Below are 23606 nucleotides of genomic sequence, written 5' to 3' on the forward strand. Positions count from 1 at the left end.
TAAATCTAAAATATCCTGATGCGGCAGGGTTCCTGGTGCCCTCTGTGCTTCCCGTGCTTCTAAACCCCCCCATGTATTTCCCAAAGTAGGTGCATCATCTACTCTTCTAATTTTATGCCAAACTTCAGGACCCAATAAAACACCAAAAAAATAGTCAATGTCTTTGAGTGTCATGGTTGTGGTGGAAATGGCAATTCTAAGGTCCCGATAGAATCCAGCTGGATTCTTTCGAGGGTCTGGCAAGTCTTTCTTTATAGCCATTACCTCCTCCCTTTTCCATGGTATATGGACAAATTGGGCCACCGGCACGGGAGCTGGTTGTCCGGCGGCAGCTGCTGCTGTAACTGCAGCTGCAGTGGGCATATCAGGGTGCACTTCCCTCATTGGGTACCCCTTGTCATATATATTGAGAACATCTTCCCTGGCTATGACACAAATGCGTACTCCCTCATTTATGCTGTTACTATCAAGAATACAAGCCACACTGTCCCGCCATAATTGGTATAATTCTTGTTCATAAGGGAGAGGGGTAGAATCTGTAATACAAGACTTCCAATCCCTCTCCAATTTTTCAATCATATACTGTAGTGCTAATTGCTGTCCAAAATGTGACATCTGTTGTATTGTGCCCATAATATCGGTGTGGGTGTAAATAGGATGTGACATCCAGTTCTCTGACTGATTCTTGATAACCCGTTTTTCCCCATCCCCAATAGTGGAGCGGGTACTAGGGGGCGAAATCGACTTAATAGGTGTGCTCCATATGGGTGAAAGTGAGTGTGTGGCTGTGCACTGTCGGCGTTGTCCATTTGGGGTATTAGGGGCAGGGGACATTATTGGTAACCTTGCAGTGCTGGCTGGTAGTGGTGGGGCAGGTGGCGGAGGGATTAGGACTTGGGCTATTGGGGTAGCTTGGGCTAGAGGCTGTGGTGGTTGTGGCACATGCTGCTGTAGTGGTGCACCTGGATTTCCCAAATTGTGCCCTTGCCCTTGCTGCTGTTGCTGTGCCCCCATGATAGGTTGGGCTACTGCAGGGGGTGTGTAAGGTGGAGGTGCAGTAGGGCTATTATCTAATAGCTGTAGCATTACCTCATCTTCCTCTAATGCATGTTTGGTTTCTGTTGGCTTTGATACATAACTTCCCTCCACCTGGGCCCTATGGACTCTATCTTCAGATTCAATCCCTTTCTGGGTTTGGGACTGGTGATAAAGGGCGGCCTTCTGCATGATGGTTCTCCTGTTTTCCCTCTCTATCAGTTTATCTGATTTAATTTTTCTTTTATTGGCCTCCATTTCCCATTTTCTGTATACCTCAAACATATGTTGTCTAGCCTTTTTATGAAACAAACATTCCTGTAGGTAGGTTAGTTTCTTTAAATCAAAAGACCCATCCTCTGGCCACTGGAGGTCAGGACAATGTCTAGTATACCTGCGCCATATACTATTATACAAATTATTCTCTAAACCATAATCCTTTAACATGTCCCACCCTGGTGTTCCCTCTTTTGGGATCGGTTGCTTTTTATCTGAACGTGGCACATGATTTCGGCGAAAACAAAGACATAACCCTTGCCAACATTTCTTATTTCCCATATCTAACCTTTTAAATTTTCAAAAGACAACACACACCAAATTTCAAAATGTAACATGCACCAAAGAAAACCTTTTTCAAATGTGCACCAAAGAAGAAAAAAAAAAAAAAAACCTTTTTCAAATATTTACCAACTTACAAATTGCTCCAGGCCTGGGCAAATTACTCAAACAAGAAAAACACGTGTAATACAAATTGTCAAATGGTACCTTGTACAAATGCAAATTTACCAAGAACTAATCATTCCCAAAAATGATAAGTTATCCAAAAACAATTATTCTCTCAAATGCAAGTTAAAGCAGACAAGTAGCCAGCGAGGAACAGTCTTACCTGACTATCTGCTTTTTCCTGGATTTCTCTCCGGCCGCCCGTGTCAGACTAATCAGTCAAGATAAAAACCGATGTTTTCAGGGACTTCGCTGGGACATCATGAGAAAGCGGGGAGAGGCCTGCCCGGTGGATAAGATGCAGCTGCTTTTGAAACTAAGTCTTTGTGCAGGGGCCCCTGGAATCTACACCTCCGGAACGGCGTCCCCCCACTGGCAGCACGTCTCTTGACAGAGCTACTGAAGATATCCACTGGAAGGTCCCTGTTCGGGCGCCAAATTGTCAAATGCACATATTTGCAGATACTTACAAATGCATTTACAAAGGAGTTTTTGACACGGAGAGCCGGAGTGAAAAATCAATGACCAAAGGTCTGTTTATTTTTGCTGCAGCAAAGAGGACAGGTTTACCACTGGCATCCCAGGCCCGAAGTAAAGTGTGCTAGCATAAAGCGTTTAACAGTGATATTTATACTCATACATCAAAGGATACATAAAATGTGTAAATAATGATATACGTCATACAGATATTTTAAGGAGTTAATCAGTTTCCACACACCGGTTCCATTCCCAGCTTTGTCCTTGCCTCCCCTCTGCAGCTGCCTGACTCCCCACATTCTTGAGACCCTTCAAAGGATTACGTGGTTCAAAGGTATAGATATCAGCCTTTCCCTCCCCAAAATACCACAGCCGAGGTCAGTTAGTTATTTTGAACACACAATTATAATGAGTACAGTGCCCCAGTTAGGGAAAGAAACCAGCTGCAAGCCCATGGCGTGGAACCAGGCTTATTTTACTTAAACAAATATACATAAGATAACATATGTGATAGACAGTGCGTTCAGAGACAACAAAAGCTCAAACTTACACGTGTAAAAGAAACGAAGCAATTCAAAAAGGATTCTAACATAGTAGAATTTCTTAGAGAAATTTTATGAGGGAAGGTTTTCCTGAAGTTTATGGTCTCAGACAACGGAACACAATTTGTAAGTAAAGAACTGCAAATGTTCTTTGTATCTAGTGGGGTCAGACATTTAGCAAGTTCTTTGTACCACCCACAAACAAATGGCCTAGTAGAAAGGATGAACCATTTGCTGAGTGAATGTATCAAATGGGGGTAAAGTGGTAACCATGGTGTAGGGAAATCTGTGCATAGTATTCTATGGCTCTATAGAGCAACACCACATTCTTCCACAAAGGGGTCCCCATTTTAGCTATTGAGGGGAAGGAAGGCAGATACCAGCTTGAGGCCTGAGTGAATGACCAAATGGCTCAAATCAGACTCAGATGTAAAAAAATAAAATAAACAAATTATATCAATAGTGAACGAGAAATAAAAATGCTGGTATGAAAAAAGAAAAATGTTAACATGGTAACTCTTAAAATCGGGGAGATGGTTCCCATAAAGTCTGCTGTTCACATGAAAAAAATTTGGTGAACCAGTCGGAGTTGAAAAAATCTTTGGTAATGCTGTTCAAGTTAAGGGTGGAATTTGGCAAAAGTATTCAAAGTAAGAATCCTAGGTGACGACATATTGAGGAGAAATCGAGATCCCATCAAGCCACTGGGTGATGCGAGCTCAGACAATATTGAAAAATCACTTTATAAAAACAGATGAAGTTTAAGAACCATAACCATCCCTAGTAGATATGGTAGATAAAGTGTGTGTCAAAACTTTTCTTGCTTATGCAAATGTTTCTTCTTTTATGTACATGTCATATGGTAGACTATTTGATAGATGTTTTGTTGGTGGGGTTTCTCTGTTATTTTGTGTTGTTGGAAAAAGGGAAGATGTGTAGTCCTGTATATTAATGAGTTAGACTTCTTGAGATGAACATTCTCAAGTAAGACTCTATGCTACCAAGTGTGATGTAGTAAGGTAGAATGTTGTGATTTGAATATGACGGTTAGTGTATTCTTGTGACTTTTGGAGGAGCTCCAGTGTGAGGTCATCTACTGTTGTGTAGGAGAGTTTGCAATAAATCTTATACTAAGTCTTGCTCCTCTCTCTTCACCTTCCTCATTCTTTTCCCCTTCTACTTCCTCTTCCCTCTCTACTTCCTCTTCCTCCTTCTTCTTTCTCTTTTTTGGGCCCTTGGCATTCTGTGGTTGAGAAATGTATCAGGAAGGCTTACTCCAGGAGATGATAGGGGCTGAGAACTCAAATGCATCACGGCCTAGTAGAGAGCACACAGTAAACTCAATGCCCTGAATCCAGCCCAAATTAGGGTTTCCATCCAAGTTCTTACAGTGTTGGATTGTCAAAGGCAGTGCTGCAAAGTGTCATGTCTGGCTCATAGGGCTAATTGGGGTCCTGTGGTCTTTGTCTTGATGGACACAATTCAACAATACTAGTTAACAACCTAACTTGTCTCAAAAGCTTTAAAAAGGTTTTAAATTAGGGCGTTTGGGTTGGAGGAGATACATGCCAAAATATGGCCCTCCTTAGTTAAATTTTCAGTTGACAAGATAGCGTCTGGGCAGAAGCCAACGTTGGAACAACAGACTTAACCAGTTCCTACTGGGATCTGAAATGTAGGGTCAGGGTCCAACCATAGGTAAAAACAAGTTGTTGCTGGAGCTGTGTCATCTAATTATGAGACACATGGAAAATTATTCTAAATGCCATGTTGTAGAACCCTTTGTTTCTTTTTTGCATCCCAGGATACACACGAGTTTCAGTTTGAAACTCTCAGTTCTTTAGACCACCAAGCTGTGTATGTGCATGAAAAGTAAAATCTCCTTCTCTTATGACTGCCATATTCTTTCATGTACATTGCTTTTTCTGTTGACTCCCTAAAGCTGCACGACTAAGTCATTTAATAGATATGTGGGATGGTCTTAGGCCATGTTGTTTGTTTAAATGTGAGGCCAGTGTTTCAGTTAAAGGACATAAGACCAATTAATCGCTGTGAAATTTCTGCTTTTGTTCAGAGCGGAGCACCATGAAGTCCTAGAAGAATATAAAGAAGGCATTGGAAAATTTGCAGGTAATAGATTCTGTGTCTGGTTGTATATTTGCACTATGTGTACTAGGTACTGCCAACTGCAGTTTTCAATCTTTTTGTGAGACATTTGGACACTTGCATAGTACTTGTCAAGTTTTATTTTTGAATGTGCTTGGAAGCCGAGACCAGAAACACTGTGGTATTATGTTTAAGAGCAAGTCCTGCCTAAAATAAGACTCGTCCGATCTCACCTACACCACATTCTTCCATAAGCCAGCAGTCCGCTTAATTATTTTATCAAGTTTCTGAGAGGGATTAGTTACTTTAGAAAGTAAACACATTGGTATGTATGTAAGTATACAGTATTTCTGTAACGCAAGCCAAACCAAAAGCTGGTGTAGTGCTGTACATGGTCAAATACAAGTATTAATTCAACAGATAATAGTAGGGGGAGCAGGTGTCTGGACCTTTAATGCCCTGTGATGCAGTGTTGTTCAAGGAGGTGAGTCTTCAACTCTTTCCTAAACTGGAGCAGCATTAGGTTGTTCCTGATAAATACAGGGATGTTATGTTGTTTCATCTTGTTGTATGTAAATGAAAAAGGCTGCTGTCTGTTTTTTCTTTTGTACACTTATAGCAGTTTTGGACAGCTGACTGCATGTTGCTATGAGGGCCTTGAGTCTCAAGAGGTCCTAAGGAGTTTTGTGTTTTTTCCATTTCTGTCCTGACTGCAGAAAGATTATAGTCAGTAAATGTTCTGGGGTCCCAGGGAGTTGAAGGGTTTGGCTTGCAGTTGTAGGCTGTAATTGGGCTATGTGTTCTGAAAGCTAATTGATTCCTCTTGCTCTTGACTGTGTTGGGGTAGGAAGCTCAGAGCAGCCATTCAAAAATGCCAACCCACCAATAAAGAGGATCCAGCTTCACTGTCTCAGGTGCGAAGATCCTGGAACCTTTGTGCTTTTATTAGGTGTAGTGCTTTTGCTCTTATCTAGTTTTTAGCACTTACATAACATACCAGGAATGCACTTCTGAGTTCAAAAAAGACTTTTATTGTTGTTAATTCTTCCCCAACCGCAATTTTTATGAATGACGGATTAGTAGATTTCAAGCACACGTTAATGCACAGTTTGCAATATACACAGCAGGTTATATTTATAAGATATTGAATGCAAAGCAAAACAAATACTTCACCGTGTGAGAAACTATTTACAGCTTCATCTTTCTAGGGTCTGCAAGCTGATGACTCCCTGTCAGCTGCGAGAAAGAGATTTATCTTCCCACACGGGATGCTGGCAACTGGCGCCAAGCTCCAGCACGAAGTCAGGCAGATTCGAATCTAATTCTCTGAAGCCTGTGACATTCGTTACAAAGGTGTGCCCCCTCCTCTCAGACTCGGGAAAACTACGCAAGCCTTTGGAGACTGGCCAGATCTCCTAGACTACTCCTCTTCCCAAGCTCAAGTGGAGAGAAAAACAACCAATGTACCCTCTCTTATCAGGTCTAGTCTACTGTGTGAAGAAAACAGCTTGGTTCATCTTGTGCAAAAACACAGCTTGGAAAAATACAGCTTGGATTCTCAACTGCAATGTCTAACTCCACGTTAAGGCAATAGGCAGCTAACCTAGATATCAAATGCAATGTCTAGTGTCATATCAAAGCCAATAGGCAGCTGAGCTGAATATAAAATGCAATGTATAATATCATGCCAAAGCCAATAGGCAGCTGAGCTGAATACAAAATGTAATATATAATATCATGTCAAAGCCAATAGGCAGCTAAGCTGGATACAAAATGCAATGTATAATATCATGTCAAAGCCAATAGGCAGTTGAGCTGAATACAAAATGCAATATCTAATATCATGTCAAAGCCAATAGGCAACTAAACTGAATACAGCATGTCAAAGCCAATAGGCAGAATACAGAATGTAATGGCTAATGCAATGTCAAAGCCCATAGGCGGCTAAACTGAATACAGAAAATAATGGCTAATGCCATGTCAAAGCCCATAGGCAGCTAAACTGAACAAAACATACAATATGCTACTGGTGAACATTGAGCAACTAATATGCGCAGTGGTGAAACACAAAGTCATTGGTCAAACAAAATTAATCAAATGGCAGGACATTAGGCAAAGCCTCCGGTTGCAAGTTTCGGAGGAATAGCCACCAAGGAGATTGCAAATCAGGAGAGCCTCCTCATCCTGCTATCAAAAGGAAATAAATGTGCACGCAGACAAGCATTGACCAGAATACATTTTAAAGGAATTTGATCATCGGTCATGCAACATTTGAGGGGGCAGTGAGCACACGTTGATTCCGAGCTACACATTAGGACCACTGTTCAAGAAGATTAAGGTCCTAATTATAACCTTGGCAGTAAGTGCCACCTACCGCCATGGCGACAGCCGCCAAAAGACCATCACCGCGGCTAACATCCGTCAGCCAAAATATGACCACAGCCGGATTTCCGCCACAAGACCGCTGCCAGCCATATTATGAGAAATAATACAGCCTGGCGGTGTTCTGCTGGCGGGCGCTGATGGCGGTAGCAGTGCCTCGTCCCCTGCCGGAAGACCCCCTGGATGCAGGTAAGTCAGGTTTCTGACATGGGGGGGTGGGGGCAGGTTGGGGGTGTGTGCATGAGTGTGTGCGTGAATGTGTGTGTAGTGTTTGTGTGTGCATGTGTGAGAATGCGTGTATGAATGGAAATGTGAATGCGTATCAGTATGAATGTGTGTATGGATGCATGCTTGAATGAATGGATTCATGGGAGGCATGGCTTGGCGCTCATGGAGTGAGCAGCCACGAGGAAGAGCTCCGGCCTGGGACCTCCGTTAAAAACCCATCCTGACAGCGCGGCCTGTAGCACCGGCAGCAATTCCTGCCAGGAGAGGCTCGGAGAACGGGGGCCCGAGTGCCTGGAGGTCTCCAGCTCCGGGGTCGAAAAAAACGTGGTCCAGAGGACAGCGATAGAGCCAAAAGCGCGCCCCCTGACCCTAAGATGGCGGCCGCGCTATTCTAAAAAGAACTCTACCCCCTCGGGCGAACTCGCGCTGAATGGATCCCGGGGAGGGGAGAGGCTGTCTCCAAAGCCGCCGAAGCAGGGGAGGCCCCCGAGCAAAGAGGAGCGCTGCAAGGGAACGGAGGCGGTGGAGGCCGGGAGCCGCCTGTCCCTAAAATGGCAGCCGCGCCGGGCGCCAGCAACTAGGTGAGGGGCCTGGTTTGTTCGGCGAGGTGAGGCCGGGTCTGATTTCGATCCCGAAGCCCATATCAGGACCATCTTGCTGGAGCTGATGGGCTAATGCGACCTCGGAGGGTCCTGGGAGTCACTTTGGCTGCGGGAGAGTGAGGAGAGAACAGCCTACAGCCTGAAGGATGGTGGGGCTCTTGGGAGATACGTCTTCTCCCCATAATCGTCGGGAGGTGAGCCCTGCGGGCCAGAAGTCTTTGGATGACTGTCTGCGGCCCTGAGAGGGACTAGGGCCGGAACGGACACCTGACCGGGCCGAGCGCCCCGTCTTGCTTCACTCGAAAGCGGTGCAAAGAGGTGAGCAGCGCAGCTTTACCAGACAACACTAGCTTGGGGCGACCAGCGACACAGACTTAAAATTAGCGGCCCACTCTCCCACACAGGATGGGCAAAACTGGGAAGAGGAAGGATGTGGTGGGCGAGACAAATGCACAACGGGCCTGCGCTCCGTCCTTCCCTGCTGAGACACCGCGGAATGGCATGGACGAGGACCTACCTGGGAGCCCCTCGTTAGGTGATATTATGCAGACCATCACATTCACCAGGGAGAGCCTTGAGACAAAGATCGACTCACTGGCGGTTGACCTAGGCCTGCTCCAGGAGGACCAGTGTCGTCTTGCGGAGAGAGTAACGGCAACGGAGCGGACGCTGGGCGCCCTCCATCCCGGGCTGACAGCGGCGGAGGTCTGAATCACTAAGCTGGAGAAGCAAACAGAAGTTCTCATGGCCCGAGCTGAAGATGTGGAAAACAGGTCCAGAAGAAATAACATCTGCATAATAGGCCTCCCTGAACAAATCGGTCAGCGTAACCTCCCTGAGTTCTTGGAGCGCTGGATCTCTGAAGCTGTTGCGCCAGAAGGCCTTTTGCACTTTTTCGCCCTTGAGAGGGCGCACTGGGTCCCTGCGAGGGCCCCTCCTCCGGGGGCTGCGCCGCGACCGGTGATAGATCTCCTACTGCACTACAAGGACCGGGACCACATACTGACGCAGCCAGAAAGGCTGGAGAAATAAGGTTTGAAAATTCCCTGATCCGTATCTTTCCTGACTTCTCCAGAGAGGTGCAGAGGCAAAGGGCAACGTACTCAGAAATTAAGAAGCGCCTCCAGCAACTGAACATCTCCTATGCAATGCTGTTCCCTGCTACGCTGCGGGTGGCGGATGGCAGGGGAGCGCGATTTTTCCACACACCACAAGAGGCGAGAGACTGGCTGGAGGAGCAGGGGGACCCAACGGGGTGGGGGGCACCTGAGAACCCAGACCCTGCAGCAGACACCGAGATGCGAAGTACACAGGCAGAGAACCGTGGCGCCCACGCAGGTGGAAGCACAAGCGGTTAGAAGCCATACCGCGGCGGCTGTGGCCTCCTTTAGCCTGGGGGGTGGCAGCCCGCGCTCGACTGGCACGACGAGGGGAACCGAAGGATCGGACTCTGAGGCGGAGTCGGCAGGATTGGCTGCGACAAGCCTGGAACTACCTGCAGTGACAGCAGGAACCTCGGACTGCATCATATGATGGCTGGCTCCGGCAATTGGCATCTGATATCCGAACCTTCACTCGGTCTTCGGACCCGAGGCTCATGCGACTCAAGAGGCATGCAGCAAGCAAAACACTTAAACTTGCCCCGGGGTATGGGCTGGATCCCTCGGATGGCTCGAGAGATCTTACCTACCTGCCTACCTAGAATCGACTCATGTTTAACACAGTTTGGATGGGGAACTGTTCCACCTCCTGTCCTAGGGAAGGGGAGTTGAGGGTGTTCTGGTTGTTTATAGAGGGAAATGTTTTCCGCTTTATCTGTGATGAGACAATGCCCACGAGAAGCACTGGTCTAGGTCGCCTGGTCGGGTGGCGGTTGCGCCGGGGGGATGGTCAGAGGGCTTCTGCAATGGGTGACCTGCAGGGTTATAAGGTAATCTCCTGGAATATAAGAGGGCAAGCAGTACAAGGTATATTCCTATTTACGCAGAAGAGGGGCACACATAGCAATGTTTTAGGAGACCCATCTGACAGCCGCTGAGAGCACAGCCCTGCACAGGAGGTGGAGGGGCCAACTATTTTACACAACTTACTTGGCATACGCAAGGGGCACCTTGATATGGATCAGGGCGGGGGTCCCTTTCCAGGTCACTAACACATTAACGGACCCTGGCGGACGCTATGTATTGACCACTGGCCCCCTGGGCGGACGAGATATAACACTGATTAACGTGTATGCTCCTAACATTGAACAGGGCGCGTTTCTCAACAAATTGTAGTAAACAAAACACATTACCTGTCAGTAAACAGTCAAATCTCATGGGAGTCATTTTCATAAAAAATTACATTGAGAAATATGTGCAACTTTAAGAATTGTAGGGCAACTAATATATTCAGAAAAGATACAAAGAAAAGGGGTAGATGGAAGGGTGAATAATATATATATATATATTTATATGTATATATATCTTACAATGATTCAAGAATGTAGTAAAAACTACTGTGTACAACAAATTAAGGAATGTATTTCATAAATAAATAATATAATTAGGAAGGTGTAGCGCGTTCACTTCCAATTGTACAGTTTTCATATCTCTGCCATAATACGCAACCACAACTGAGTATTTTTAACAGACATTTGAAATGAAGAGCAATTAATATTAATTTTATTTTATTTATGAAACAATTGCTATTCCACCAAACATTAACCCCTTAGCTGCTGCCCCCCTCCTTTTTTTTTGGTGTGTTTTTTTTGCTATTTGGGGTAGTTCGTGCTTAGACCTTCATAACTTTTTGTCCACAGAAGCTATCCACGTCACATTTGCGTCCTTCTTTTCCAACATCCTAGAGATTCTGAAGGTACCCAGAGTTTGTGGGTTCCCCTGGAGGAGGCCAATAAATTAGCCAAAATACAGGTAAAATTTCGCTTTTTTTCAGAAAAAATTGAAAAAAAGGGCTGCTAAAGAAAGCATGTGTCACCCCCTAGAACCCTCCCCCCCCCCCCCCCCCCCCCCCCTAGAAATGGCATCAGCAAAGGGTTTGCAGTGCTAAAATCACCATCTTCCCAGCTTTCAGGAACAGGCAGACTTGAATCAAAAACCACATTTTTCAACACAATTTTGGCATTTTACTGGGACATACCCCCATTTTTACTATTTTTTTGTGCTTTCAGCCTCCTTCCAGTTAGCGAAACCAATGCTGGATCCCGGACAGCTAACCATTTCTGAAAAGTAGACACAATTCTGAATTCAACAAGGGGGGCATTTGTGTAGATCCTTCAAGGTTTTCCTACAGAAAGTAACAGCTAAAATAAAAAATATATTGAATTTGAGGTGAAAAAAAGAGCAATTTCCGGCCAAGTTTTCTTCTATAACTTTTTCCAGCCATGGCAGATTTTTGAAGGCAATATACCATTACGTCTGCTGGACTTTTCTGTTTGCGGGGATATATAGGGCTTGTAGGTTCATCAAGAACCCTAGGTACCCAGAGCCAATAAATAAGCTGCACCTTGCAATGCGTTTTCATTGTATACCGGGTATACAGCAATTTAGTTGGTGAAATAAAAAGACTGAAAAATATGTATCAAGGAGAACTTTGTATTTCCAAAACAGGCACAAGATAAAGGTGTTAAGAAGCAGTCGTTATTTGCACATCTCTAAACTCCTGGGTCCCCATACTAGCATATGAATTACATGGCATTTCTCAAATAGACTTCTTTTTTACACACTGTCTTACATTTGGAAGGAAAAAGTGTAGAGAAAGACAAGGGGCAATAACACTTGGTCTGCTATTCTGTGTTCCCCCAAGTCTCCCGATAAAAATGGTACCTCACTTGTGTGGGTAGGTCTATTGCCCGCAACAGGAAATGCAACATGGACACGTCACATTTTTACATTGAAATCTGATGTGTTTTTTTTTAAAGTGCCTCGCTTTGGTCTTTGGCGCCTAGCTCAGCCGGCACCTAGGGAAACCTACCAAACCTGTGCTTAGACCTTCATAACTTTTTGTCGACAGAAGCTATCCACGTCACATTTGCGTCCTTCTTTTCCAACATCCTAGAGATTCTGAAGGTACCCAGAGTTTGTGGGTTCCCCTGGAGGAGGCCAATACATTAGCCAAAATACAGGTAAAATTTCGCTTTTTTTCAGAAAAATTGGAAAAAAAGGGCTGCTAAAGAAAGCATGTCCCCCCCCCCCTAGAAATGGCATCAACAAAGGGTTTGCAGTGCTAAAATCACCATCTTCCCAGCTTTCAGGAACAGGCAGACTTGAATCAGAAAACCACATTTTTCAACACAATTTTGGCATTTTACTGGGACATACCCCCATTTTTACTATTTTTTTGTGCTTTCAGCCTCCTTCCAGTTAGCAAAACCAATGCTGGATCCCGGACAGCTAACCATTTCTGAAAAGTAGACACAATTCTGAATTCAACAAGGGGGGCATTTGTGTAGATCCTTCAAGGTTTTCCTACAGAAAGTAACAGCTAAAATAAAAAATATATTGAATTTGAGGTGAAAAAAAGAGCAATTTCCGGCCAAGTTTTCTTCTATAACTTTTTCCAGCCATGGCAGATTTTTGAAGGCAATATACCATTACGTCTGCTGGACTTTTCTGTTTGCGGGGATATATAGGGCTTGTAGGTTCATCAAGAACCCTAAGTACCCAGAGCCAATAAATAAGCTGCACCTTGCAATGCGTTTTCATTGTATACCGGGTATACAGCAATTTAGTTGCTGAAATAAAAAGACTGAAAAATATGTATCAAGGAGAACTTTGTATTTCCAAAATAGGCACAAGATAAGGTGTTAAGAAGCAGTCGTTATTTGCACATCTCTAAACTCCTGGGTCCCCATACTAGCATATGAATTACATGGCATTTCTCAAATAGACTTCTTTTTTACACACTGTCTTACATTTGGAAGGAAAAAGTGTAGAGAAAGACAAGGGGCAATAACACTTGGTCTGCTATTCTGTGTTCCCCCAAGTCTCCCGATAAAAATTGTACCTCACTTGTGTGGGTAGGTCTATTGCCCGCAGCAGGAAATGCAACATGGACATGTCACATTTTTACATTGAAATCTGATGTGTTTTTTTGAAAAGTGCCTCGCTTTGGTCTTTGGCGCCTAGCTCAGCCGGCACCTAGGGAAACCTACCAAACCTGTGCATTGTTGAAAACTAGACACCTAGGGGAATCCAGGATGGGGTGACTTGTGGGGCTGTCACCAGGTTCTGTTACCCAGCATCCTTTCCAAACCTCAATATTTGGCAAATAAAGCACTTTTCCCTCTCATTTCGTTGCTGCAAAATTCTGGAATTTGAGAGGAGCCACATGCTTCCTTCCACTCTGCATTCCCCCAAGTCTCAGATAAAAATGGTACCTCACTTGTGTGGGTAGGCCTACTGCTCGCGACAGGAAATGCCCCAAAACACAATGTGGACACATCACATTTTCCCAAAGAAAATCTGTTTTTTGCAAAGTGCCTAGCTGTGGTCTTTGACCTCTAACTCAGCCGTCACCTAGGAAAACCTAGCAAACCTATGGGGCTCTCACCAGGTTCTGTTACCCAAAATCCTTTGCAAACTGCAAAATGTGCCAAAAAAACACTTTTTCATCACATTTCAGTGATGGAAAGTTCTGGAATCTGAGAGGAGCCACAAATTTCTTCCACCCAGCATTCCCCCAACTCCCCTGATAAAAATGGTACCTCACTTGTGTTGGTAGGCCTAGTGCCCACAACAGGAAACGCCCCAAAATGCAACATGGACACATCAAATTTTTACATTGAAAACTGACTTGTTTTTTGAAAAGTGCCTAGCTATGTATTTTAGTCTCTAGCTCAGCGGGTACCTAGGAAAACATACAAACCCTGTGCATTTTTTTTAAAACTAGACACCTAGGGGAACCCAGGATGGGGTAACTTGTGGCGCTCTCACCAGGTTCTGTTACCCAGAATCCTTTGCAGACCTCAATATGTGGCCAAAAAAAACACTTTTTTCCTCACATTTCGGTGATAGAAAGTTCTGGAATCTGAGATGAGCTACAAATTTCCTTCCACCCAGCATACGACACAGTCTCCCGATGAAAATGGTACCTCACTTGTGTGGGTAGGCCTAGTGCCCGTTTCAGGAATAGAGCACAATGTTGGTCCTTACATGAGGGCAATTGTTGACCCTGTGGTGATCCATGCCTGGGTTTGGTAGGTTTCCCTATATGTTTGCCGAGCCCAGGACCGAAAACGCAGGTGCCTGCCTTACAAAACCAGGTTGTTTTGTGATAGATAATTTTGATGTCTCCACAATACGATTTGGACGATGGAATTTGGGGCAGAACTAAATTGGGGAACTCCCAAGAGAGCACTCTCTCTGTGCTTGCCGCCGCATGCACCTGCTCTCTAGGTTGGGCTAACCTGCCATTTTCCCGCTGCACAGACTGTGCTTGCGAAGGGACAGCAAGATTGTCTTCATCACCTCCCTCATAATCACTGGAAGAGAAGTTATCAAATGGGACTCCTCTGACTAAAAAAACACTCCCAGAGTCTGCCTCATTGTCCTATCCCTCAGATGCTGTCTCACTATCTGCTGTCTCAGTCTCTGATCCTACGTCAGAGCTGTCCTCTATAACCTGAGTTTGGGCTTGAGCAGCAGTCATCCAACGAGACGCTATGTCTACTACTGGCTGAACTGTTGCTCTAAAACACTAGCCTATGAAGACAGTCACAAAATTGCTGGTGGGTATGTGTGATACGTGCGTCAGTAGAGGTCACCTTACCTTCGACGTCTTCCCTCAATCAGCACGTTCTCTCAAGACGCTCAAAAAACAAAAGACACACTATTACTTCACCTTGTCGCACACCTCTCGGCACAGTCTTTAGCGCCTCGAGCGCCCAGTCCCACAATCATTATTGGTGCTCCCACTCCCATTACCTCTTCCTCCGATTCCCTCACTACCACCCAGCAAAAGTGCACTTCATCTCTCCATAGCCCCCTTCGCACATACATTTCATTAGTATTAAAGCTCAGGTAATGGCTGGCTTTACTAATCCACTCAGCTATTCACATATAATACAGTTTTGATCCTTGCAGTAGGCATATAAACCTTCTGCGCTACTTTATGGCACAGAAACTGCCACTAGACAAAAGTCAGATCCTTTTCTAGCAGAAACATAATCACAAGAGTTACTTGACTTTTTTTTATTGCCACCTAAAAGCTACAGTTGAAACAAGTCAGTTGAAGTATGTGCATTGCTTTGAAGACGCAAGTTGCAACTGCAAGAGAACTGGTGGCGAATATGTATGTAAAGAAATCACTTTTATATGTGGGTGTGGCTTTCCTGGGGGTCGATCGCAGCCCCCAGGGAAACCACACATGCTTTGACAAAATTAAAATGAATGATTCCACCTTAGGTAGTACTATCCCGGGGGCGCCTGCGATTACCTTTCGCAACGGTAGATCGTTGAGAGATGATCTCAGCCGTAATAGAATAACTAGGGATAGTGTCAGAGCTATGTCCCTTGATCATTCTGTGGGCCTTTTTTTGTTGCAGACATTGCAAGGCATGCAAATATAGTAAAAATTGCCTTAAAGTAGGTGATGAGAATGGGCATTGGACTTATCAAATTCGAGGACACTTTAACTGCAATACAGATTTCTGTGTTTGTTTGATGTGCCCGTGTGGGAAACTGTATGTGGGCAGCACAATACACAAGGCTAAAAAGAAGGTTCTTGAACACATCCGAGCGATTCGCAATTTTGATCGAACATACCCAGTGGCAAGGCATTTCCATGACAAACATAATGGGGATGAGAGGCTGTTGAGTTTTGCAGTCATTGATCAGATTAAATTCAGTATCAGGGGAGGTAATAGAGAAAAGAAGATGAGGATTTTGGAATCAAAATTGATTATTAGACTCAACACCCTGAGCCCTGGGGGTTTAAGTTCAAGTGAGGAGATGAATGTGCATTTAGGTTAATTGAAGTTGCTGGATATGTGTATATATATATATTTTTCGTCAGTCATTTTTATGATATTTTATTTATCTTTGTGGGTCTTTTATAGAAAATATTTTTTTGTGATAGATGTGACATTGTGGGTGGTGTTTTGACATGTGGTATGGAGTAGGAGACACATATTTGTACACATGCACTGGAATTGTTGATTATCAATATAGGGCTGTCAACGTATACTCGCATACTAATGTGCATTTATGTGTTTAGGAATACAACGTTATCTGATATATATCATTTTTTACAGTCTTGGATTACCTTTTAATATTTACAGCATTTAAATATTTTAATATTTAATATGAAGGTTAGTCAAACGATTATAATTATTCAAAGGTCAATGAGAGTAACTAATGTGCATATTTTAGGAATAGAATGTTATCCAGTGAACATTATGTTCTTTTAAAAATTGTTCAGGACCATTTTGGATATTAATAATATTTCATATTTAATATCGCATATTTGAATGTAAAAATTTTCTTGACCATTTGGGTTACTAATAATATTCAATATTTAATATTTCATATTTAATATTTAATATGCAATATGTAGTTTATTTGGAGGATTATATAGGAATTCATTTAATGTATAAAGAGTGTCAATGATGTGGATAATTTTGTAATTGTAAGATCAATTTTGGTACAGCTTATGGCTATTCTAGACATTTCAAGATGGTGCTGACATTTGCACATTATGTGATAGCTGGGTGATCTGATAGTCCTTCTTTTATTTTTGTCCTTATGTGCATGTTGGGTGTGGTATGTAGTTGGTCTGTGAGACACTCTCAATTGTTACGTGATCAAGGCTACGGCTGAAACACGTGGATGTCTGGCCATGTTGGTGATATATATATATATATATATATATATCTAGTGGGGGTTTCTGGCCCTTGAGAGAGACTCCCCTTTCAAATGAGGCCTTCCCGAACGTTGGGAAAGCCCATTTGGGCCTGTTTTTCCCACCGGAGTAGGAAGCGCCCGCTGACATCACAAAGAGGGGGAAGAAACGGAAGATCTTCCGTGTCTCCCGGGTTTTTTTTTTTTTTTAACCCCCTACCTGGTGTCGGCCACTGGTCGTGACCCGCACCGGGGAGGTAGTGCGGGCGTCAGCCACTGACCGAGGCCTGCACTGAAGAGTGTAAAGTATAGCTTGGTTCTCCTTCCAATGTATCAAAGCCTGTTGTAAAGTAATGAATGTGTTTTAAATCATACTAATAGTGTCTAGGGGTAGAGAGGACACCATAGAAGTGCATTGTCAAACACTAGATATAGGGCCTGTTTACGACCTTGGTGCATGGGATACTCCGTCACAAACATGACTGATATCCTGCCCGCCTTTTAACAAGTTCTATAGGATATAATGCATCTTGTAATACGGCGGACAGGATATCTGTCACGTTTTTGATGGAGTATTCCGTCCGCCAAGGTCGTAATCAGGCCCATAGTCTCTTTCAGTTTATTATGTTGCTCAAATATGGTCTACAAATATTATACTAATCTTGTAACTATATAAAAGAATACCAATTTTTATTATTGAACAATTGATGCAAGCAAAAAATGCCTTTCTCTAGACTTCTTTTAGAAAAAAAAGCATTCTTATTACATTTGTTATCTTTATTGTGCCAAGTAGGATAGGTGAAGACATACTTATGTTCTCTTCTAATTTGATATATAAATAAATGTTTGTTATAATCTGCACACAATTGTGGGGATCGGAAAGATAGAAAGGTTTCTGTGACAAATAATTTATTTGAAGGAGATAAGCGCAATACGTTTCTTTTTTCTAATTTGAGTAAACAGTGGCCATAGGCCTGTGCATTAGTGAACCAGAACAAAGTTGTTTAAGTTAAAAAGCACTGTCAACTTGAGGAAAATTAGGAGATTTCATACCTCCTTTCTCGATGGAGGGATCTAGTCTAGAAAAAATAATATTTTTGTATTAGTCCACAACATGTTTTTTGGTAAACAGATTTTATTTTTAGGCCACAACAATTGGAAATTATAAACAAGAGATACATTATCATCCTGTTACAAAAGTAGAGATTGCGACTAAGCAGACCATCTAGTTTCAAACAACAATGCTTTGTCTTACTATATATTGACCAGTGTTCCACATACATTATAGTCATCATTCCAGTTGACCCATCCATTTGCTACATACTCGCCTGTGTTTGCGTGGGCAATCCCTGCCCTCATAGACCATGAGTTCCTGATATGCACACCAGTCCACACCTCGCCGCTATTCCAACAGAGAGGGGGGCCGGAGGACATCCAACGTACTGCAATATCCCACATTGCAACCAGAAGAACCCTGCCCAGAAACGTTCTTTGAGCTCACATGCCCCCAGAGTCCTCAAGCACACCAAGCAGTATCAATAGGGGGAAGAGAGGTACCTCCCATCTCAGTACATTTGTTAATTTGTGGGTCACCCCAGTCCTATAGGTCATTACCACTGGACACGATCGCACCATGTGGTAAAAATCTGCGGAATCATTTCCTCATCGGGGTCATGAGTGGTTGGGGCGTAGGCCTGCTTTGTTCATTCTGGTCGGTGTGAAGTAAACAGTCTACAGATAATATGTTTGAACCAACCATAATCGTGATGAGGTAGTAAGTTTTCGGGGGGGGGTCTTCAAAGCATCTTGCCAATCCTCTTTGTCCACGGTACCCAGTCATCCTTCTCATCGGATTTCAAGATGTTCTATTGCACCTGGTGAGTGGACTGTTGATGTGTGGTAAATCTGAGAAATTCCACCGTGCCCAAGACCTCCCATCAGGAGTTTAGCCTCCAGGGGACTATACTCTAGCAGTGTTTAGAATATTGGGATATGAGCATGAACAGCGTGTTGTAATTGGAGGTGTTTATAGAATTGGGTATGTGTGAGAGCGTAAGTGCTCTGAAGGTCTTGAAAGGAACGAATGTGCGTTCCAGCCCATATGTCTCCCAGCTGTGTGATGTCAATAGGATCCAAAGCCCTAAACCCCTGGAGTGTTATGATCTGCTTTAGCCACGCATGGGCCAAAGAGGGGTCTGTTGTGTGAGTCTAGCCTCCCACCATACCTGTTGGAATGCTTTTCTCCAAGCCAGAAATACCACCCTGGTGACCTGGGGCATAGATTTGGAGACCCATAAAGCATGGCCTGTAGGTGAGGAAAGCCCATAAGGTTCATTCTAGTCAGTAGGCAGGATTGGATCACCCTCCTGTGTACCACTCGTTAATGACAAGAAGGTGCAAGGCCAAGTAGTACAGAAGGAGACTGGCAATTCCCAGCCCCCGTCATATGGTCCTCGTTGGCAGTGTGCAAAAGCAAGACGAGGGCGGGATCCATGCCAAAGAATGTCCTCGCCGTTCCTTCCAGATTACGAAACAGCACTTGGGGCAAGTGGGGTGGTAGATTTTTGGAAGACGTTTAAACATCGTGGGAGAATCATCTTATATGGATAGGGGTATGTGCCCCATCATATTTAAGGGAAGGGAATGCCATCTGGCAAGGTCTGTCTTGGCCTTCTGGACAAGTGGCCGAAAGTTAAGAGCACATGCGAGCTCTGGATGCAGTGTGACACAAATACCCTCCACAATTTTTTTTATTATAAATTATCCACGTTCTTGAAGAAGTATTTTGGTATGTTAACAGTCAACATTGATTAATAAAATATATATATATATACATATATATATATATATATATATATATATATGTAATATACATATAATTTTTTTGGGGGAAAATATAACTGTAATAGTCATACTAATTGTCACTATCCGGTAATGGTTTTGGGTATAAGGTGAAAGAAACTGACTATAATCCTTCACACTGAGGAGACAGGGTGGAGAGTGTGCATCGCCTCCATAACATAATCTCGCCGGGTGAAAATTGTGGGGATATTTTACAGGAGAGGAGAGAGAAACACAGGACTCTTGGCTTCTAACTCACAAGCCTTGTCTTTAGGCTACAGACTACGACATTCATGATACAGACTTTTATGGTGGATTGTCTATAGTAAATACATAATGAGTATCTGTGTGAATATAAGCATTGAACAGACACATGCCTCGATCTCCTTTATCACGACTTTAGTCTTACATGATGCTTCGATGACATTAGCTCTTAACTATCCCAGGAGGTACCAAGGAAACCACCGGGGCTCAGGGGCACCAGGATGCCAAAGATGAGAAACTGATGGAAGTTGATGAATTCTAGTAAGAAGATTTGTTTGTCAAACGTGAGTAACAATGCTCAGGATACAGGGTTGGGAGAGGTAAAGATAAAGGAAACTGCGACAGAGCAGGAGGGGGAAAACAACAAAGATACAGGAACCCAGCCTCCATAGGCATTCTGGTATTCCACGCTTTCAAGGTCTTCCAGCTACCCCTTTGTTTATGAGAGAGCCGTATCTTTGCATACTATTTCTCCTAATCCTCAGGGTTTCTCTTTCAAATCCTGACTTCTAGCCTACCAGGACAAATTAAGCAGACACCATTGTTCAAATAAATCATTTTTTCTAGAAGTGAATGTAGGTAAAATATCAAGGTCTCATTTAAAGATCTTGAGAACTATTATTCAAGGAAGGAACCTCTTAGTTTGTTACATTTTTTTATCCAGGCACATTAGAAAGTTCATGTACTTGATGGAAAGGGCTGGTAATGAACTTTCAGGATTGGTAGTATATTTAAATAATGCCATTAGAATGAAGTATTCCATACTCAGCTGGCAAAAATCTTGCCTGTTTCCTTTCCGCCCCTTGGGCTCAGTTGTTAAGTTGGACATCGGTGCACCACTCTTGGCAGCTGCATGCCTTCAGATACGTAGGTATACAAATATAACATACAGATCAAGACTTGCTCAATGAGAACGTAACGTGTGATCTGAGCACTCAGTGGGCAGATGGCATTCTAGTGAACCTGACCCCTCTCAGTAAAGGGAAGGCTCGCCCTGTTCTACTTCCCCACTTACTATATTACTTTGCGAGTGCCACACTTCACTGAACTGCAAAGTTCTTCCACACTCGTGAGCTGATATGGAGCAATGGCAGACTGTGGGTTGCACTAACCAAACTTCGGTGCTCACCTGACGAGGGCAACCTCAGAGTCCCTAACTTTGAACATTATTGCATTGCCTTCCATCTCCAGTAGCTTTGTCATGGGCTGTGGGCACTTGCCTGGATCACACTGCTACTACACAGATGCCATTGATGTTAACAGGTGCTTTGGCAGTTCTGCCTGGTAGGTCAACCTACATGAACTTTTCCCCAACTCCTAAGGGTTTATCACATATGCTATTGTAGAGTTCTATCCCTACAGTGCAGCCCCCCCTCCCCCACACCCAGGCCACTCCGTTCTTGAGCCTGCTGTATACTGGAAGTGAATTTGCACTTCCCAGTCTCATACAATGCCATACCCTGGGTGTGGAGACTTTGGGTGATCTTTTCAATGAGGGCTCCTTTCTTACCTTCGATAAATCCAGGGAGCAGTATGGCATACCGCAAGGTCACTTTCTTACTTACAGTGCATTGAATCACACATTGCACCACAGCTGGTAGATAGCAGCTGCAGAGTCACCAACAGAGCCACAAGCATATCAAGTACTGCAGGTGATTCACGCTATGTGCGTGGGGCGACATCTTATCAGGGGGCTGACCAAACTACTGACGGTACATACACAGGTCCCCATAGACGTGATTGAAGATAAATGGGAAACTGATCTCAACACAGAGTTTAATGATGGTGAGTGGGATTGTATCCCTAATCACCCTTTCACAGTGTCGAGGAATGCTGAATGAAAGCTAATACAAATTTGCATTCTGCACAGAGCATAATTAACCCTCCCGGGCGCTGACTCCTGCTGCCCTCAATGTCCGATAATGGCCGCTGTTATGCAGCACATGTTGTAGACATGTCATTCGCTAACACACGTTTGGGCTGAGCTAACTTTCAACTACAGTTGTTGTCGGAGTCCTTGAGGCTTTTTAAACTCTAAAGAAAAACACAAGGCCTTTCTCTTTTTCTTGGCTTGACACTCATGCTGGCACTGAGATCTATCATACACCTCTGGTAGATTACTGCGCCACCTTTGGAGATTGCATAGCTTCGTAGTGTTCTTTTTGGGGTAAAATCTGAGAGAACCTTGCTCCAACAGGAAGAAGCTAAGGGCCTTTGGAAATACTATATATTGCTGAAGCAAAAGATGATGCTCTTCCCTCATGGATGCACACTGGCAGACTAATCCCCATTCGCCACCAGAACCTGGTGTCTCTCCTACACCAAAGTGTGTGACAGCTAAGCTTTCCTCTTGATTGAAACACATCCAAAATACTCGGAAGCTCACAGCTGTCTTATGCCAATAAGCCTTCACATACTGCAATATTCTCTGCAGCAGCTGACTTGGCCCCATTTTGGTATTTGCATTGTCCCATACCGCATATCTGCCTTTAGCCCTCTTAGGTTATATTTTGTTAGTTGTTTTACTGTTGACTTTGACCTGCTGATATGATGAGTAGTGACTCCCTCACCAATATCCTGCCATTACAAGTCTCCTCGGATTCAGTTCTGGTAGAAGTAATGCTCCTAGGAAGTTTCATCCTATTGCCTGACTAGTTGAAACTGATGTTTTAATCTTGTAAATTTTACACAGACTACAAATCTGCAATGTTTCCTTTTCAACTGGGTTGAAATGTCACTGATTGTTCACAAATGTGTATTGCCTGATGTCATAAAAGTAAACCGGAGAAAATGTTAATAAAAACTGTTAAAAAGACATTAGAACAGGAAGAGTACTTAATTACTTCATCTCCTGTAGGAAACCCTCAATACTAGTATTGTTTCAAATTTTAGCTAATAAGGGTTCAAGAGACAAGATATAAAGAAGAGTGAAAATGTATAGTTCCTATTTTAATGGGGCCAAAAGGGAGAAGGTAATAACAAAAATAAATGTATGTGGCACGTTGTATTACAGATAAACCATACTTTAACATTCAGGGCCAACACCATGCCATTTTAAAGCATGTAACATAACATTTCAATCGGGGTACTTAAAAGCTTTGTCAGAATCTAAGGATGAATCAGCAAAAGGGGATTTCATTAAAGTTGTCTTAATAATTATACTTAAAACAGCATTTTTACTGATGCTAATCTGCCTTTAACAAAACTTTGTTCTGATTTAATTACTTGGGGATAATGTTTTGCAGGCTAAGAGCTAAAATTGTTTGGAAATATCTTACAATTATTATTAAGGACGCTAAAGGGTATTTCTTACAAAAGGTAGTCTTTTTCTCAAATTTGGGAGCAAAGCATGTTATAGCCTGTAAGAAACTGTCTTGAGGATTTTTAGTGGAGGGGACATGAATATATGATTTTAATAATTTAGAAGTAAATAGATTAGATAAATGTGCATACATTCTAAAGTAATGGCATCGGAACCTGGAGCTTCCTTTTCCACAGAGGACAATCGCACTAGAAACTTTTTGTAGGGTTAAGTTATCATCCAAAGAGATTATATTGATACCTTGAAT

The 23606-nt window shown here is 43.4% G+C and overlaps 1 protein-coding gene across 2 annotated transcripts in view; it reads left to right on the forward strand.

Annotated features, from left to right (window-relative positions):
* Nucleotides 1–23606, forward strand: part of QTRT2 (queuine tRNA-ribosyltransferase accessory subunit 2) — a 184742-nt gene that overhangs the window by 29265 nt on the left and 131871 nt on the right. For both annotated transcript variants that reach the window (XM_069202683.1, XM_069202684.1), the window contains exon 3: nucleotides 4852–4907. In XM_069202683.1, the coding sequence (XP_069058784.1) occupies nucleotides 4852–4907 (56 nt within the window). The remainder of the gene's footprint in view (nucleotides 1–4851; nucleotides 4908–23606) is intronic.

The sequence above is a fragment of the Pleurodeles waltl genome, chromosome 8 (assembly GCF_031143425.1).
Source record: "Pleurodeles waltl isolate 20211129_DDA chromosome 8, aPleWal1.hap1.20221129, whole genome shotgun sequence".
NCBI classification, from domain to species: domain Eukaryota; kingdom Metazoa; phylum Chordata; class Amphibia; order Caudata; family Salamandridae; genus Pleurodeles; species Pleurodeles waltl.